The sequence below is a fragment of the Ambystoma mexicanum genome, chromosome 6p (genome assembly GCF_040938575.1).
Source record: "Ambystoma mexicanum isolate Mex_15411 chromosome 6p, UKY_AmexF1_1, whole genome shotgun sequence".
NCBI classification, from domain to species: domain Eukaryota; kingdom Metazoa; phylum Chordata; class Amphibia; order Caudata; family Ambystomatidae; genus Ambystoma; species Ambystoma mexicanum.
In genome coordinates, this window is record NC_090935.1 from 741,049,816 (window position 1) to 741,064,907 (window position 15,092).

A 15,092-nucleotide genomic window follows, 5' to 3' on the forward strand; every position below is an offset into this window, starting at 1 on the left:
GAGATGGATTGCTTCCCAGATATAGGGTGGGATGAAGAAAACTTTAACCTGTACATATTTAACGTATTGATAGAGAAATGGGACACCAGGGAGCAGCGTTCAGGAGGGCAACAGAAAAAACAATATTGGCAGAACGACTATAGAAGTGATTACAGGTATAATAACAGGTACGAAACAGCTATGACAGATCAAGAGATCAGAATTTTCGGAATAGACAAAATAGCTCGCAGAGAAGTTGGCAGAGCATCATACCACCAGCGGCCCAGGGGAAATACTTGGTCACCACGGGCAGAGTCAACACAATGCCGGAATTCCGAAAATGGGGTACCATGCAGCTGGGGTAGGAAGTGCAAATTCAGCCACAAGTGCGAGAAATGTAAGGGCGACCATAACAGTGCCAAGTGCACCAGGGCAACGACAAACAGCAATAGAAGAAATGAGAAGTGGAACTAGGAGCTGGGATGAGAAGGAGGCCACACCAGTTAAGATTGGAAAAATGGAAAAGTGGCTCCGCGCATTCCCAGACCAAGAGGCTGCCAATGTGATTGGAAGCGGTTTTCAGGAAGGTTTTAACATTCCTTTTGCAGGGCATGGATCGCAGAACATCCCAAAAAATTTGAAGTCAGCTATGGAAAACAGTGGGATAGTAAGCCAAAAAATCAAGAAAGAAGTGGAGCTGGGTAGGATGGGGGGCCCAAACACATCCCTGCCATTCAAAGAATACATATGCTCACCGTTGGGGCTAGTCCCAAAGAAGGAAAAAGGGGAATTCAGACTTATTCACCATTTTTTATACCGCCAGTTCCCCCCCGGGGCATTTGTAAATGATGGCATCCCACAAATGGAAGCAACAGTAACTTACTCAGATTTCCAAGAAGCAGAGGAAGTAGTCAGGAAGGCAGGCAGGCAGGGGGGCATGGATGCTAAAGGTGGATATAAAATCAGCCTTTCGACTGTTAACTGTCAACAAGGAGTCACAGAAATGGCTATGCATGCAATGGGAGGGAAAATATTTCATTGACAAATGCCTCCCCATGGGATGCGCCATCTCATGTGCATATTTTGAAAGAGTGAGCTCATTCCTACAATGGACACTCACGAAAGAGATGGAGGAGGCCAGGGTGGTCCATTACCTGGACGATTTTTTATTTGTAGAGCCCCAAGGGTCAAAACTGTGCAAGGCAGCTTTGAACAAATTTGTAGAGATAACAAACGTATGGGGTTTCCCGCTGGCAGAGGAAAAGACTATGGTCCCAACACAGACAATACAGTTCTTGGGGATAGAAATTGACTCAAGGGAGTGGGTATGCCAGATCCCAGAGGATAAAGTGGCAGACCTGCTGGAAACAATCAATAACCTAAAGGGGAGAAACAAGGCCACTGTAAGAGAATTACAAGCACTGGCGGGAAAGCTAAACTTTGCAGGAAGGGTCATACCGCATAGGAACATTTTTTCAAAGGAGCATTGAGCTAAGAACAAGAGGGGCCAAGATGGGGCACCACAGAGTCAGAATAGGAGGAGGAATCAAGAAGGACATGGAAGTTTGGGGAGAATTCCAGAGGTCATTTAATGGGTCAGTGATCTGGCGCTCGCCCATCAACGAGGAGAAAAGAGTGTTGTTCACGGATGCAGCCAGAGGTTTTGAGGCAATACTAGGAAGAGAGTGGTGCGCAGAGAAATGGCCAAGGTCATGGCAGGAGGCAGCGTGGACTAGGAACATCACGCTGCTGGAGCTTTTTCCAATCTGGGTAGCATTGTGTGCATGGGAAACGGAGGTTTGGTCAAATAACATTGCAGTGGTGCACGTGGTAATTAAAGGGAGTGCATCATGTCCAGTGGTATTGGAATTGATGAGAGCCATCACACTAGAATGTTTGAAAAACAATGTATGCAAAAGAGCAAGGCACATATCTGGAGAAACAAATGTGGTGGCTGGCGCCTTGTCTCATTTTCAGTGGGGCAGGTTCAGGGAGCTGAGGCTGGACGCGAAAAGGGAAAAAACACCCACACCAAAAAAGGCATGGGTTCCACTGAAAGCGCTGGAGGAGAAGGAACGTTTGACCACAAGGTTAACTCAAAAGAAAAGGAAAAGTCACAGGAACCAGGACGAGTCATAGAAAAACTGGCCAGGAATGCCCTAACTTACAAAACGGGTAAGCAGTACGGAAAGCATGTGAATAATGTATTGGTGGAAACAGGAGTGCAAGATATGGGTAAAGTTACAACAGCAAAAATGTGCGAATTCTTGGAAGGGGCATTTGTCAAAGGGAAAAGGAAAAGCTGGGCGGCAGCACACTTAGCCGCAGTTGCATACACCGCAAAAGTAGCCGGTGTAACAGATCCAACAAACAGCCTGCTAATAAAGTATGCAATGAAGGGATGGGCAAGGTTGGAAGGAAAGAAGCCAGATAACAGCAGACCTCTGAATTTTGGGAAATTGGTGGTTCTGCTGAAAGTATTACAAAGCACATGTAGCAGTGAATATGAGACAGCTCTATTTAGGGCAGCATTTGCCCTAGCATACTATGGGGCTTTCAGGATAGGGGAGCCAGTAGCCCGGAATGCGATAGCAGGGGATGGCCTGGCAAAAAGCGATGTTAGCACAGGGTCCAAAGGTATGTCTATACTATTGAGGAAATCCAAAACGGACCAGGCGGGAAAAGGGAGAGCAATAGACCTCAAATGCATCAGAGAGAAGGACCACTGTCCAAGATGCATCACCCAAGCTTTTCTAGAGATCCGACCGGAGGTCAGCGGGCAATTGCTAATACACAGGGACGGCGGCACACTCAGCAGGTATCAGTTCCAGGCAGTATTGAAGAAAACAGTAGCCAAGGCAGGGTGGGATCCAGCAGAATTTGGGACACACTCATTTAGAATAGGAGCAGCCACGTCAGCATGGGCAGGGGGCCTGGGAGCAAAGGGTATGAAGAAAATTGTGGGGTGGTTGTCACAATGTTTCAAAAAATATGTAAGCGTTGAACTAATATGAACCTCTCCCCCCCCACTCCAACAGATACGGGCCCCTACAAGTCGGCATGGATCGTGGGGCATTCCTTTGTGACCCGGGCAGGCAGGTAGATTGAGGAGGTCAAGCAGGGACTCCACTTCAAGAAGAGAATCACGTCCTGGTGGGGCCTCCTGGGGATGCACTGGGAGGACATTCACGACAGGTTGTCTGACTTGATCGTCTTCAGAGATCCGCCCGAGTACTTGACAATACACCTCGGGGGCAACAACCTGGTCAGCACAAATAGGGGAACATTACAGAGACACATTTGTGAGTCACTGCATGGCATAGCACACTGCTGATGGAAAACTGAAATGTTCATGTCAGAAATGATACCACGTAGAATCTGGTACGGGGCTACAAATATCCTTATTGGTTGATGTCATTGTACTAAATATGTTTGTAAAAACAAATGAATGTTTGTACTGTGTTATCTTAGTTGTTCATGAACTTACCATCTGTAAATCTCTCCTTTTGGCACTTGCACTTTGTACAAACACATGTAATTTGCCATTTGGCAATGTACATTTATTGACTTGCTTAAATTTGCATATTTTCAATTAAATTGCATTAATTATGTTGTTTGCCATATGTAGGGTGTTTTGATACTGTGGACAATGATGTTTTTCATTAATTGTTTTCATTAATGTGCTACAAATTATGACCTGCAATTACCAAGTGATTGTTCCAAACAGGATCAACCTTTGTGTAGATTAGTTTATTAGTTCCTCAGTTCCTGTTTGTCGGGGTAACCTGGGCTTTTGTACGATTACACTTTCTATTGAGAGCAACATTGTTAAAAAACAAGATTACTGTAACGCTCACCTGATTCCCACGGAGGCGCTGATCCCGGCTGGCCTGCTATCGTTTCTTCAATTGAGAAGCGTAGAGCTCGGACGACTCTCAGGACTGGGCTTCCTCTTATCGAATGTCTGACTTGCAGGGTAAGTTTTCTGCAGGTGGAAGAAAAAGGGTTAATCACCGTTTGATGGGATTTCTTCTCCCACCAATCGCCAGTTTCTCCCACAGCCTAGCTTTCTACTTGTCTCGGCGAGCTCTCACCTTAGGTGTATAAATGCTGAGCTCTCCATCCTGCGTCTGGTGCAGGGGTGCGTGGATTCCAGTTACGTCACTGGATGAGTTCAGTGTTGAGGCTCAAGTCTTTTGCGGCCATAGTTGTGGCACTGGTGCTGGGATGCCGAAGAGCGATGCCGCCGTTACTGCACGGGCGGATGCCTGTAAGTATACTGTAGTCTTTAGGCTTTAAAAGATGGGCACCTCAATAATGTCCCTTTTCCTTTGTTTCAGGCCTCGGGATGCTGTGGCCGTAGTTTTCCGTTGCCGATGCACGTAAGTATAATGTTCGTTGGCCGCTTTTAATGGCACCTCTAATAATGTCCTTTTTCTAGTTTTCAGGTGCCGGGTTGATGCGGCCGCTTCTGCGCGTGCAAAAACTGGTAAGTTAAGATGAATGCGACTGCCTTCACCCGAACCCCTTTTTAATTATGTCCTTTGCCTTTCAGGTGCAGAAAAGCTGCCGAAGAGAAGGCCGCGGTTAGCTCCGTTGCAATCACGGATGGATCAGGTAAGCGGGCGCGGCTGCGAGCGAGTTGCACTTTTCTAACCTTATGTTTATTCTTTGCAGGTTTTGCCGGTGACTGGATTCCGGGATCTGGTAAGTATTGTTCTGTGTCTTTCTTCATCCACAGGTTGCTGCGCGGAAGCTGAAGATGACTCTGGACCTGGAATGCAGGAGCCGACTCGGTGAGCGTCCTGCTGCTGCTGCAGAATAACGCGAAGCACGTGTTTTCCATCGGGCGTGGTTTAAATAGCAGAGAAGTGCTTCCAGTATGTGTTCTTCCACCGGTTCCACCCAGGTAAGAAAAGAGTTCCTGAATGGAGGGAATAGTTCCTCTCAGCCCTGATGGCTGGGGACTTCAACCAGACTGGATTGTTCTGGGTAAATATGCAGCATGGTCTGCCTCAGGTAAGTCCACCCAAGCATTATTACACTGTTTATCAATATGAGCCCAGCGCCTATGGCGCCGGGACTAAAACCCTTCATGAGCCTGGCGCCAAAGGTGCCAGGACACGGTCCAAAGGGCCCCTGTAGTAGTGGAAGATGGGTCTGCTTCCGAGGGCGCTGGGCCAGTCCTGGCCCCTCGGGAGTAGCGCCCATGACAGCACCCCCCTCAAGGCCCCTCCCAAACTTGTCCTCCCCGGGGGTTTTGGTTTATCGGGAAAGGTTCGGTGAAATTTCTGGACTAGACGAGGAGCATGGACGTGGTCATAGGGTTCCCATGACCTTTCCTGAGGTCCGTAGCCTTTCCAGTCGATTAGGTAGAATAGCTTCGATCTGATGATTTAGAGTCCAAAATGTCTTTTACTTCAAATTCGGGCTCCCCATTCACTTGAATGGGTTCTGGAGGATTGGTCAATCTGGTTCCAGGTTGCATGGGTTTCAAAAGAGATACGTGAAATACAGGATGTATTCTCATATGGGTTGGCAATTCTAATTTAGCGGCCACTGGATTAATTATGGCCGTAATTGGATATGGTCCCAGGTATTTGGGGTTGAAGGTGCAAGGCCCTTTAAGCTATAAATGTTTGGTGGACAGCCAGACTTGATCCCCAATCTGGTATAGAGGGGCATTGCTTCGGTGTTGATCTGCTCCTTTTTTGTACCTCTCTTTAGCTTGTTGTAGATGTGCAGTCGCTTCCTTAAAAGCTTGGGTAATAACGGTGTGCAATCGATCCACGGCGGGTGTTCCAAGATCTTGAGGTGGATCAAGGTTGGAGGTTCGAGGGTGAATCCCATACAAGATGTAGAAGGGACTCTTACCGGTACCCGAATGAACTGAATTGTTGTAAGCATATTCAGCTATCCAAAGGATGTCCTTCCAGTTACTCTCCGACTGTTGTAGCATGCATCGTAAATATTGCTTGAGAGTCTGGTTTGTTCTCTCGGTTTGCCCGTCGGTCTGGGGATGATGGCTGGTGTAACGCTCACCTGATTCCCACAGAGGCGCAGGTCTGGCTTCGAGTGCTGATGCTTCTTCAATGGTGAAGCGCAGGACTCTGAAGATGGACAGGAAGGGCCCTCTACTCTGGCTTCTCCGGCTCACAGGAATATTCCCCTGTGCGTGAAAAGGGAGTATTACCTACTGACTGAGTTATGCTCAAGCCTCCCACTCTCTTCCAACCCTCCATGATACCCTTCCACGATTCCCCGTGAAGTCTCACCTTAGGGTCAGGAAGGATGAGCTCTCCATCTTGCTTCTGATGCAGGGGCGCGTTGAAACCCAGTTACTTCACTGGATTGAGGATTGATGGGAGTTCAGGTAAGCTTGACTATTCAGGTAAGGCTCTGTAAAAGTTCTGTTGCAAGTTCAAAAGTCCAAGCTTAATAATAATGTTCATTGTCTTTTTGCAGCAAGCGCTAATGCTTATGTCTTTTTTCCCCTTATGGGCCGGGGTTCGGAATGCCGGAGATATGGCACCGACCCGAAGTGAAGCGTGCAGTTCCAGTAAATGACAGGTAAATTCTGGATGAGCGCTCGGGAACTGTCTTTGCATACGCTCATTCAATGTCTTTGTCTTTTTTCCCCATAGGGGCCGGGGTCCGGAAAATGCCTGGAAGCGGCAAGACCCGAAATGAAATGGGAATGACCCAACAGGTAAGTCTTATTCCCTTCCTTCTCTTACCTCTTATTCTTGTCTTTTTCTCTAGGCTCTGGGAAGTGGCTGTGTATCCGGATGATCGCTGCTGAAGATGGAGGAACCCAGGAAAGGTGAGTGAAATGCAGCGCTGCAGCGATCGTAACAAAATGCTTTTAAAAATAATGTCTTCCCTTTCAGGATCGTCGGTGATGTCTCCTTGGTGCAGATTTAGCTGGTAAGGTCTCTTGTCTCCCTTTGCAGGTGACCCAGGATGCTGACAGGCGTGGCTGAAGTCCAGATGCAGGAGCTGACACGGTGAGCGTCCAGCAGCGAGGAGCAGAACAACGAAGCGTGAGTTGCTGATCGGGTGTGGTTTAAATAGCTTTGGAAGAAGTCCCAAGTGTGTATCCTTCCTCCGATCAGGTATGTATCCTTCCCCGACCACACCCGGGTGGAATGTAGTCCCACAGGTAAAGTAGTTCCATTCAGGCCTCAAGAGGGCCTGGATGTGGCAGCATGGTCTGCATCAGGTAAGTGCACATTAAAACACTTGAACACATGTCTAGCTTTATGAGCCTGGCGCCTAAGGCGCCAGGACAGAGGTCCAACATGAGCCTGGCGCCTAAGGCGCCAGGACTGCGTCCAAAGAGCCCCAGCTTGGGCCCGCTGGCACTCCCCTGGGGGAAATGATGCCTGCCTCTGGGGTCGCTGGGTCGGACCTGGCTCCTTGGAGGTAGGCATCATGACAGTTGGTCGAAAGTCTTACATCGATTTGAGCTAATCGACAACAGCTACGCCAAAAGTGTGAAATAAACTGGCTCCCCCTATCTGAGATTAGTACTGACGGGAAGCCGTGTAGCCGGACGATGTTTTCAAGAAATACTTTGGCTAGGACTGATGCTGAAGGTAAGCCTTTTAGCGGAATGAAGTGGGCCATTTTAGAAAACAGGTCCACAATAACAAGAATGGTGTTGTACCCGGAACAGGAGGGTAAGTCTGTGATGAAGTCCATGGAAAGGGTATGCCAGGGACACGGTGGGATGTCTAATGGTTGCAGAAGACCAGCCGGCCTCTTCTTCTGACCCTTGTTTTGAGCGCACACACCGCAGGACATCACGAATTCCTTTATGTCTTTTCTCCACGAAGGCCACCAGAAGTGTCTCTTCACCTTTTCTGTGGTTTTGGCAATGCCAGGGTGACCCTCAATTAATGAATCATGATAGCAGGAGATTACCTGTCTTTGTAAATCGGCGTGTGGTAGGAACAATCGTCCTTGGAAATAAGGCAAGTCATTGCTTACGGTTAAATCTTTTCCTTTTTGTAACCAGTTCAGTAAGTCTGGTGAGGTTACAAGTTGTTTAGTTTTTTCTTCAATATCCTCAATGGATTGTGAAGAAATCAGACCCACAATCCTTTGTTCAGGAATTATTGGTACAGGTTCTGGATTGGCAACATTATCTCCCATTCCAATTCGGGAAAGAGCATCCGCTTTGCCGTTCTTGTTGCCGGGACGATAAGTGATCACAAAGTCAAATTCAGCAAAGAATAGAGCCCAGCGAAGCTGTCTGAAGGATTGAGCCTTGGCGGTTTTCAGATACTGCAGATTTCGATGATCGGTGATCACTGTGATGGTGTGTCTGGCCCCGAGGAGATAATGCCGCCATGCCTTAAAGGCTGATTTAATCGCTAGAAGCTCTTTGTCTGTGATGGTGTAGTTGATCTCAGGCGCCGAGAACTTCTGAGACCAGAATGCCACAGGATGCAGTTGGTTAGTCTCTGGATCTCTTTGTGATAGGACTGCTCCCATTGCTAAGCTGGAGGCGCCGGTTTCAACGATGTAAGGGAGGTCCGGGCGTGGGTGTTTCAGTATTGGCGCTGAGGTGAATTTAGCCTTTAGCTCTTGGAAGGCTTGTTCTGCTTCTGCGGACCATTCAAAGCGTTTATTTTTTCTTAAGCGGGCGGTGATGGGTTGTACCACTCGTGAAAACTCTGGAATAAATCTACGGTAAAAATTGGCAAAGCCTAGCATGCTTTGAACGCCTTTCACGGAAGTAGGAGACGGCCATTTGAGGATAGCGTCTACTTTTCTCGAGTCCATGTGGACTCCTTTGGGTGTCAGAATAAATCCCAAAAATTCGACCTCAGTGACATGAAAAACACATTTTTCGAGCTTGGCAAAAAGTTTATGTTGGCGAAGTTTTTCAAGGACCGCCCTAACATGATTTCGATGGTCAGCTTCTGAAGATGAGTACACAAGAATGTCATCTATGTAGACGACAACGCAGACATCAATGAGCTCTCTGAGGACATCATTCATAAAATATTGGAAGGCGGCCGGTGCATTGCATAGTCCAAAGGGCATCACTTGGTATTCAAATAGCCCATACTTAGTGCGAAAGGCCGTCTTCCATTCATCTCCTTCCTTGACCCGTACCAAGTGATAAGCTCCCCGGAGATCAAGCTTAGTATAAATACAGGCGTTTTTTACCTGGTCAAGGAGTTCCGGGATCAGAGGTAAGGGGTACCGGTTTTTTACTGTTATCTGGTTCAGAGCACGATAATCTATACAGGTTCTGAGGTCACCTTCTTTTTTTGGTACGAAGAACAGAGCCGAGGATGCAGGGGACTTCGACGGACGGATAAAGCCATTGGCCAGGTACTGGTCTAAATACTGTCGCAGATGAAGGTTCTCAGGCTCGGTAAGGGCGTAAATCCTACTGCAAGGGGGAGTTGCACCGGGTAGCAAATCTATCTGACAATCGTATGATCTGTGGGGTGGCAAGGTGTTAGCCTGTTCCTTTTGAAAAACATCTTGGAACTCTTGATACTCTAGAGGTAATTGTGGACCGTCAGCCGTCACTGACCCTAGGCCAATGTTGGGTCGTGGATAACAAGTTGGTGTGCACTCTGGGAACTTTATCGTCTTTGCTCGCCAATCAATCTGAGGATTGTGTTTCTCCAACCAAGGAATCCCTAGAATTACTTGGAATTGAGGAGCCTTGATCACGTCGAACACAATTACCTCCTGATGCCCGTCTTGGCCTAGTATCGTCACTTCAATAGTGGTATGGGTCACTGGTCTGGAGGCGATTTCCGTCCCATCCACCGTGGTAATGACGTCTTTAACCACCTTTGGACAAAGAGGTAAGTTCATCCTGGAAGCCAATTCGCGGTCCACATAATTTCCAACTGCTCCACTATCAATGTATGCCTTAATTGCATGCAAACGATCCGGTTGCTCTGGGTTTACGAGGACCATTGGCATTATGAAGTGCGAGGTCAAAGAACTGGTTTTTACGCTCGGCAAGCGGACCTCTACACTTGTCGGGCGAGGTCGTTTCCCGGCTCAGGCTTTTCAGAACTCTTATCAGAAGCTCCCACTGTCTTCTTAGGTGGTTTCACCGGGCAATCTCGAAGAAAATATCCTGAATTTCCACAATAGAGACATAGTTGCATTTGTCGTCTCCTGTCGCGTTCTTTCTGGGTTAGGGGACCCTTTACAACCCCAATTTGCATAGGTTCGACGGCTTCAACTCCTTTGGTGTGACTTTGAGGCTTAGGGAACACTTGTGTTTCAAACCTGGATCGATCCGCCTTTCTGTTTTGTAGTCTGTGATCCAATTGGACCACCAAATCAATGTACTCTGAACAATCCTGAGGAGGATTCACTACCTGGGCAAGGACGTCTTTGAGTTCGCCACGCAAACCCCTGTGAAAAAGCGTGATTCTTTTGTCCTCAGGCCATCTGGTTTCCACGATTAGCCTATTGAATGATGCAATGTAGGCCAAAAGATCTTGATTGCCCTGTCGTAGGGAAATGAGTTCGTTGTCCAGGGCCTGCCCCTGGGAATACCTTGCAAAAAGTCTTTCCATATTTGCCTGGCAGGTCGGGAAATCACGAAGGATCGGGTCATCCTGTGTAACCAGAGGAATCGACCAATCAGCGGCACTGCCGCCAAGATACGAAAGCACAAAGGCTACCTTAGTCTGGTCAGTCGGAAAGGCTGCAGGTCTACAAAGAAAGTGCAATCGGCATTGATTTATAAACACCGCAAACCTTTTAGGGTCACCAGAGAAGCGTTCAGGCGGTGCCAATGGCACATTTCCGGGTAGGTTGATTTGAACAGGATTGGCTGAAGCCGCTGGGATATAGCTCCCTCCTGAATTAGGTAGCGGGGTTTGCCCCGCTTGTGTCTGTAATAACTGTCTGGCGAGATCATCAGTTTGTTCTTTTGATATTATCAATTCCCTCCTAAGGGCATTCGTTTCCTGGCGGGCAGCATGAACTTCAGCTCTTAATTCCCCTAATAACTGGGCCAGTTGGTCTGTGTCGGAAGTTTCCATAGCGCCTGGGTAGGAGGTTATTGGTGCGCTTCGTGTTCTGTAACGCTCACCTGATTCCCACGGAGGCGCTGATCCCGGCTGGGCTGCTATCGTTTATTCAATTGAGAAGCGTAGAGCTCGGACGACTCTCAGGACTGGGCTTCCTCTTATCGAATGTCTAACTTGCAGGGTAAGTTTTCTGCAGGTGGAAGAAAAAGGGTTAACCACCGTTTGATGGGATTTCTTCTCCCACCAATCGCCAGTTTCTCCCACAGCCTAGCTTTCTACTTGTCTCGGTGAGCTCTCACCTTAGGCGTATAAATGCTGAGCTCTCAATCCTGCGTCTGGTGCAGGGGTGCGTGGATTCCAGTTACGTCACTGGATGAGTTCTGTGTTGAGGCTCAAGTCTTTTGCGGCCTTAGTTGTGGCACTGGTGCTGGGATGCCGAAGAGCGATGCCGCCGTTACTGCACGAGCAGATGCCTGTAAGTATATTGTAGTCTTTAGGCTTTAAAAGATGGGCACCTCAATAATGTCCCTTTTCCTTTGTTTCAGGCCTCGGGATGCTGTGGGCGTAGTTTTCCGTTGCCGCTGCATGTGCCGATGCACGTAAGTATAATGTTCGTTGGCCGATTTTAATGGCACCTCTAATAATGTCCTTTTTCTAGTTTTCAGGTGCCGGGATGCTGCGGGCTTTATATCCGTTGCCACTGCACGTGCCGATGCACGTAAGTATAATGATCGTTGGCCGCTTTTAATGGCACCTCTAATAATGTCCTTTTTCTAGTTTTCAGGTGCCGGGATGCTGCGGTTGATGCGGCCGCTTCTGCGCGTGCAAAAACTGGTAAGTTAAGATGAATGCGACTGCCTTCACCCGAACCCCTTTTTAATTATGTCATTTGCCTTTCAGGTGCAGAAAAGCTGCCGAAGAGAAGGCCGCGGTTAGCTCAGTTGCAATCACGGATGGATCAGGTAAGCGGGCGCGGCTGCGAACGAGTTGCACTTTTCTAACCTTATGTTTATTCTTTGCTGGTTTTGCCGGTGACTGGATTCCGGGATCTGGTAAGTATTGTTCTGTGTCTTTCTTCATCCACAGGTTGCTGCGCGGAAGCTGAAGATGACTCTGGACCTGGAATACAGGAGCCGACTCGGTGAGCGTCCTGCTGCTGCTGCAGAATAACGCGAAGCACGTGTTTTCCATCGGGCGTGGTTTAAATAGCACAGAAGTGCTTCCAGTGTGTGTTCTTCCACCGGTTCCACCCAGGTAAGAAAAGAGTTCCTGAATGGAGGGAATAGTTCCTCCCAGCCCTGATGGCTGGGGACTTCAACCAGACTGGATTGTTCTGGGTAAATATGCAGCATGGTCTGCCTCAGGTAAGTCCACCCAAGCATTATTACACTGTTTATCAATATGAGCCCGGCGCCTATGGCGCCGGGACTGAAACCCTTCATGAGCCTGGTGCCAAAGGCGCCAGGACACGGTCCAAAGGGCCCCTGTAGGGGTCTGCTGGGTCCGGAGTAGTGGAAGACGGGTCTGCTTCCGAGGGCGCTGGGCCAGTCCTGGCCCCTCGGGAGTAGCGCCCATGACAATTACAGCAGCAGCAATAGATGCTTTTGCTGAACCTTCATTGAAGAGAGTGCCCTTCATTTAGACAGCAAACAAAAACTTGAGACAAAATGAAATTCTCTTTAAAATATTGCTGTATACGTTATCTACTTATGAATTCTAAATAACGGTCAATAAAACGGTATTTACATTGCAATAATTCAATGATTTTGGAGCAGGAGTGCAGTGCAGTGCAGCAGTAGAGGAGCAATGTGAAGGGGAGGGGTGTATTCTGGTGTTTCGCCCTGGGTGCAATATTGTCTAGAAACTGCCCTGAGAACTGCATGCCACCGGCCCCACCACGGCTGGAGGCCTGCCTATGGCTACTTCAATTGCCTCTGAGAGGCTGTCCAGCCGCTCATAGGTGCCGGCCACTTTGACAGAATGTTTTTACTGAGAGGATTCTGGGTAGAGCGCTACTCTTGAACCTGTCAGGGAGAGGGTTTAGGAAGTTAAGAAAAGAGAGGCATATATAGTTAAATATTTATATTTGTGATATGTTCCAAAGAGGTGACGAAACAACTTAAGAACTGTGAGTAGGAATTGTAGGAGCTGGAGGGAATAGAGAATCCAAACACAGTTGTTACAATCTGGAGCTATAAACACGATATCTTACGTATTACCTGAGCACAATTAATTTCCACATGAAAGAGTGGCATATATTATAAACACTTTGACACATAAGTGACAGACACCATAACAAGGTTTTAATGTGTGTTGTGAAGCTGTACTGTTATTTTGAGTGTATAAAAACGGAGGCAGTCAAGGGTACGGCCGTGTCGTGTTGTTTTTATGTAGCTGCTGTCTCTACGGACCCCACAGTCGCGGATGTCACCAGACAATAGAGGCGCCTTAGACCGAGTCCATTTGATAGCCCTGCGCTCAGGTTGTAAGGTGACACATTACGAGCGGGCCCGCCGGGGAACACACAGTGATAAAGTTTCATACGGAAGTGCATCCGAGCCCGCTCGATCTTTGGAAGGGCCAGGGCACTGCTGCTACCCTGGCAGCATCCTCCTCGGTGGGCCAGGAGAGAGTGGACGGGGGTCCTCGGCGCTGTTGGTACCTTGGGACGCGCCGTCTCTCCCCCTCGCCACTCAGAAGCGGAGTGTACACCGCGCAGCGCAGGCCGGCCTCCGTGCCTTCTGCAGGTCCCTGCAACATGTGACCCGCGGATGAGGAGCTGCAGAGCTGATTACTGAGTGGGGGAGGGGGCTGCCGGTGAATGGCGACTCCGGAGGCTGCCATGGATGTCAGAAGATAAACAGAGCCGTGCCGACCCCCCAGCCCGCGCAGGAGGCCGATGAAGACTTTGGGGGCTCGGCTTGTACGCATGTGTGTCTGGCAAGAGAGGCTACTTATTATGTGCGCGCTTCGGGCTCCACGGCGCATAGTACACGGGACAGCTCCCCTGAGCGCGCATCACCGGAGTGGGATCTCGGCGTGCAATCCAGCCAACGCTGCGGGGCTGCCTGGGCACTGTTAACCCTCAGCCGAGCCAGGCTGGAGCCCGGAGCCTGCCTGCCGCCACCATGCCTGTGGCACTGAGCGGGCAGCCAGGCAGCAGCGAGCGTCGCGGCTCCAGAAGTAAGTCTCCGCTTGCATCGTGTGGCTCTCCACACAGCCGTGTATGCTTACAGGGCAGTGCGTAATATTATGAGCCTGAGAACAGCGGCAATTTACTAAGAAACTTCCGGAATCTGATTTTGGTGATGGTGTGCACAGTTGTGAGGACCAAGCTGGTGTTTGGGTAGCAAACTACCAATTACATTCCTAAAATAATCATGCCTGGTTGCGGTGCCCGTGCAACCGGTTTCACGTGATGATAAAGCGCCAGGTACCCAGACTCCGAGTCTGGCCCGCGCTATCCAGCGCTCCATATAAGCAGAGGGACTTCTTGTGGTGTGACGGGTATAGGGGCACAGAAGCAAGGCCATGTGCATTACTGTATGCGCCGCATGTAACGGATGCAGAAGGATAGGTGGGTCAATCCACAGATGCAGTCACTCCCAGGCTATAATATAGACAGAGGATGTCAACGTTATTGACAGTCACGGCACCCTATATAAATCAAGAAGCAAACGCAGAACTAAAACTCTGAACAACTCTCACAAATCATGAAAAATATGGCAACATCATTTTATAAATTATTTACCAATTGTTTATGATTCTCCATGAATAGTTCAGTGTGAACAACTCCACATTTATAAGTAACCGTACATTTTTAACCCGAAAACCCGATTTTCTAACAGTTGGGGGTGGGGAGGGGTCGGCGAGGGGTGGCGAGTGGCCCTGCAAGTATTGTATTCTAAAAATGTTTTTTTTTTTTTAAATGCCTGCATTCTTTCATGTCCTACGAAAATGTAAACATTTTGCTCATTCGTATGGTAAGCCATTTGGAAGGATCCGCCAATTCTCTGCCACTGTGTCTCCGGCAGGCAAGGGCCAGGACGCAGCCACTTGAGCTACTGCCTCAGTTAAACCTTTCCTTCT

The 15,092-nt window shown here is 48.6% G+C and overlaps 1 protein-coding gene and 1 long non-coding RNA gene across 3 annotated transcripts in view; one reads left to right on the forward strand and one right to left on the reverse strand.

Moving 5' to 3' along the window:
- LOC138511752 (uncharacterized) overlaps nucleotides 1-15,092 on the reverse strand; it is a 452,837-nt gene that overhangs the window by 383,458 nt on the left and 54,287 nt on the right. The window lies entirely within an intron of this gene.
- ADGRV1 (adhesion G protein-coupled receptor V1) overlaps nucleotides 13,647-15,092 on the forward strand; it is a 2,479,945-nt gene continuing 2,478,499 nt past the window's right edge. For both annotated transcript variants that reach the window (XM_069627623.1, XM_069627624.1), the window contains exon 1: nucleotides 13,647-14,186. In XM_069627623.1, the coding sequence (XP_069483724.1) occupies nucleotides 14,132-14,186 (55 nt within the window). In that variant the 5' untranslated portion in view covers nucleotides 13,647-14,131. The remainder of the gene's footprint in view (nucleotides 14,187-15,092) is intronic.